The sequence below is a fragment of the Frankliniella occidentalis genome, unplaced genomic scaffold (assembly GCF_000697945.3).
Source record: "Frankliniella occidentalis isolate FOCC.00 unplaced genomic scaffold, Focc_3.1 Scaffold206, whole genome shotgun sequence".
In the NCBI taxonomy this organism is placed as follows: domain Eukaryota; kingdom Metazoa; phylum Arthropoda; class Insecta; order Thysanoptera; family Thripidae; genus Frankliniella; species Frankliniella occidentalis.
Window position 1 is genome coordinate 173152 of NW_026267332.1, and position 4184 is coordinate 177335.

At 32.0% G+C, this 4184-nt stretch overlaps 1 protein-coding gene across 2 annotated transcripts; it reads left to right on the forward strand.

Moving 5' to 3' along the window:
* The first annotated feature begins 3246 nt into the window (after positions 1–3246).
* On the forward strand, positions 3247–4178 carry LOC127750539 (uncharacterized). 2 transcript variants are annotated; one of them, XM_052272476.1, is made up of 4 exons: positions 3247–3442; positions 3512–3649; positions 3728–3836; positions 3909–4178. In XM_052272476.1, exons 1-4 carry the CDS (start codon positions 3344–3346, stop codon positions 4175–4177), a joined length of 615 nt encoding a protein of 204 aa, XP_052128436.1. In that variant the 5' UTR covers positions 3247–3343; the 3' UTR covers position 4178. The 2 variants fall into 2 exon arrangements, with proteins under 2 accessions (XP_052128436.1, XP_052128435.1); XM_052272475.1 differs by having other exon boundaries at positions 3247–3649.
* Positions 4179–4184: the final 6 nt, after the last annotated feature.

The following is a 4184-nucleotide window of genomic DNA, read 5'->3' on the forward strand; positions in this document are numbered from 1 at the left end:
CATGAGTGGTAAATGGCGACGAGTCAAAGGCTCGCGCCTCTATTTATTCAGTGTTTGGCATAACAACAAGAAGAACAAGGCGATCGTAAAACAATTAAAGGTTCAGGGGTCTGAGTGTAGGTGTCGCTTCCATAGTGATCACTAGTGGCCGTGACTGAGGGTATTCTGCTGTAACCTGGTTAGGTTAATGTTACCATAATACTACAATATTCACATAAGATACTAACATTAATGAGAAGCAATATGAATTTACAATTTGTACTTGATGCATATGGAGCAGCTTGCTATATCATAGACTACATAAACAAAGCATGCAGAGGAATAAGCAAAATTATGCGTAATGTACTACAGGAAATTAGAGAAGGCAATGAATCTCTAAAAGAATCGCTACGCAAGATAAGCAATACTTTCCATAATAACAGTGAATTAAGCATTCAAGAAGCGTGTTATAACATATTGCAACTACCACTTTCAAAATCTAGTGAAGAAAGCGTATTTATCCCCACTTTTCCTCCTAATGAAAGAGTTCATATGGTAAAAAGTCAAAATCAATTAGAAATGCTTAATGAGGAATCTACAGATATTTATGAAAATGGGCTCTTTGAACATTATGCTAATCGACCAATAGCTTTAGAAAACTTATCACTTGCTGAATTTGCTGCAAATTATAGATATGCTGGAAAATCAGGTACAAATTCAATTAATCTACTCAATAATGATGGCCACATTTTTCCTAGAAGACAACCAAGAATAATTAGATTCAGAAACTACCATTATGAAATAGACCCAGAAAACTTCTTAAGAGAACAAATAACATTATATCTTCCTTGGAGAAATGAAACATCTGATATTTTAGAACAAGACCTTGAAACAATTTTCACAAGAAACAAGAACCAGATACTAAATATCAGACATAAATTCAGTGCTTTTGATGATAAAGCATTACTTAGTTCATTAGAAGATGCAGAACAAAGATTGGAAAACGAAGAGGATTGTGAAAACAAAACTTCTACACCACATTTTGATTTTGATGATTTTTCTTTTAAAGATAAGTACAATTCAGCTGACATCCAGCTTGAATTTAATGAAGACTACAGTAGTCACGTAAGTTTCACATCTCCTACAACTTTAGAAAATAATGAATATCAAGATCTATTCGCTAAACTTAATCAAGAACAACGAGATTATGTGGTACATGTTTGTGACACAATTGAAAAAACCAATGAACAAATGCTTCATTTCTTAACTGGAGGGGCAGGTGTTGGAAAATCATTGGTTATTAATGCTTTATATCAGACATTACATCGTCTCTTAAACGCTGATCCCAACACAAATCCTGAGGATCCTAAAGTATTGTTATGTGCTCCTACTGGAAAAGCCAGTTTTAACATTGGTGGCCAAACAATACATTCATTATTCAAGCTTCCCATAAATCAGAAAAAAATTAATGAACTTTCTGCTAGTGTTTCAAACACTTTAGCATCCAAAATACATAACCTTAAGGTTCTGATTATTGATGAAATTTCCATGGTGGGGCAACATATGTTAGATATGATTGATCAAAGACTCCGCCATTTATTGAAAAACAACAAACCATTTGGTGGTACCTCAGTTATTGCTGTTGGAGACTTCCATCAACTCAGGCCAGTTTGTGCTAAAGCTCTATACCATCCAGAAGCTGGAAATCCATACCAAGAAATTTTCTCCCAAACCTTATGGCCAAAGTTTGAAGTATTTGAACTAACTCGAGTAATGCTAAATTTCAGACAGCTTTAAACAATTTAGCAAAAGGGAAATTGTCCAATCAAGATATGAAGCTATTTACTTCTAGATGTTTTACAAAATTACCGAAAAAAAAAATTGACAAATGCATTTCACTTATTCGCTAAAAATGATGATGTTGAAGAATACAATAACAAAATCATGACAAAAATAAAAGGAAAATTAATAACATGTGAAGCGTCTGACATCATTCGAGGTAATGGATCTCAATTGGCTCATCGACAACTTCTTCATACTATTAGTACAAAAAAGACACATCAAACAATGGGAATTCCAAAAAGTCTACCATTAAAAGTAAATGCCAAATATATGATGACATACAATGTAAACACTGAAGATGGTCTATGTAATGGTGCAACAGGAACACTTATGAAAATTGATGAAGGCACAGATATCAACAACAAGAAAAAACCATTACGTTTATGGATAAGATTTGATGATGCCAAAGTAGGAAAAATCCTTAGAAAAAAATTTACAAAAAAAAATGAAAAACTGGAACATTCCTAATAATTGGACTCCTATTGAACCAATAGCAGTAACAATTCAGACAAAGAAGAATTCTAATTTGACAATTAATAGAAAACAATTTCCAATAGTTGTAGCCCATGCACTGACTATTCATAAAAGCCAGGGACAGACTCTACAAAAAGTTGTTCTCCACATTAAAGGAAGAATGAGCAGAGAACTTCTATATGTTGGTTGTTCAAGAGCTGTATGCTTAGAAGGATTGTACATAATTGGAAAATTTCCAATACCAACCAAACTGAAAAAGTCATCACATCTAGGACATGAGATAAAATCATGGAAGAAGAGAAAACTTGTTTTAAAGTACAATTTCTTAAGTGAAAAAACAAACAAACTTCAAATTATATATCACAACATTCAGTCACTCAGCAAACATATAAATCTTGTAAGAAACGATAGAAATTTGATGACAAGTGACATACTTCTATTTGGAGAAACATGGTCAACCAAAAATGAAATGATACAACTAAAAAACTTTAAAGAAGTAGCTAGAACTGATTGCGGGTATGTGCGAAAAGCAAAAGGAATTTCAATTTATGTCAGAAAATCCTTACTCCAAGAAGTAACCAAAAGCGAGGCATTTACTATCTCAGATGCCAAAAGCAGCATTGACATTGGTATCATAGAGTTGTCAAAATTAACAGTTATAGCTTTGTATGCTTCACCAAAGGTTTCACAACAACTGTGGATGAAATTTTTCAACGCTTTAAAAAATAAATTTGCAAAACAATGCATTATAGTTGGGGACTTTAACATTAATAGTATAAAACTACGTCCCAATAATTTCATGATAAACAAGTTCCAAAAATTCAAGTTACGTCTCAAAAACAAAAATACTGTTACAACTCATCAAAACACAGGAATTGACTGGATTGTAGCAAACACAAATTTAAATTATGGCACATACAACTCTTTCTTCAGTCACCATTATCCAATATGGATTAGAAAGGCATGAAAAAACATAAAAATTACTAGATTATTAGTATAAATTTTTGTACTTGATGTTAATTCTTTATTCCAATTTTGTTACAGAGTTATGAACACTAGATCCAAAAGAATTAACTACAAACAATTAGCAGCAGGAAACCTCACCAGCATTAAAACCAACCCAATATTATCAACTGCTGTTAAAATGGTAAGATTACAGTTAATCCTTTGTACTTTTACAACTAGGTCAATTTCTAATTTATATTTAACTTTACAGGACAAATCAGACGCAGATGAAAAAGATGATGAAGTAATAAAGATTAATTTGGATAACATCAAAACAGAGTCGTTTTCATCTGAAAGTGACGAAATAGAACCAAGTCAAACGTTGGCAAAAACCAACACTGAAATGGATGTATGTATTTATGTATAAAGCTTACATAGCTAACAAGTGCTTTAAAACCTAATACATTGTATTTTCTTCTTTTAATAGACTGATTCAGATGAATCAAGAAAATTTTCTAAAGCAGAAAAAAACAAAGGAAAAGCTGAAAAACAGCCCTACAAAACATCTTCTTTTAAACCATTCACCATTCATAGAGGTAATAACATATTTTATATCAAAATAATTTGTTAAAATATCAACAGTCAACAACAACTTCATCTTCTTACAGGTTCAGAGAATGACTCAACAAAACCATTTAAAGAGTCAACGCTCAAATTTATTTCTGATATAAATGAGGCGTCAACAAGCAAAACAGAATTTGGAAATAACTTGCCAAAAGACTCAAAAAAAGAGAACAATAAAAACAAGCAAGCTAAGAAAATATCAAAAAAATCACAGGAAAAACCCATTATCATTTCTTCAGATTCTGACTCAACAGAATACAAGAAGGCACCAACTAAAAAGAAAGAAGCTAAAAAGGTTAAACTTTTCATATAGTAAGTTC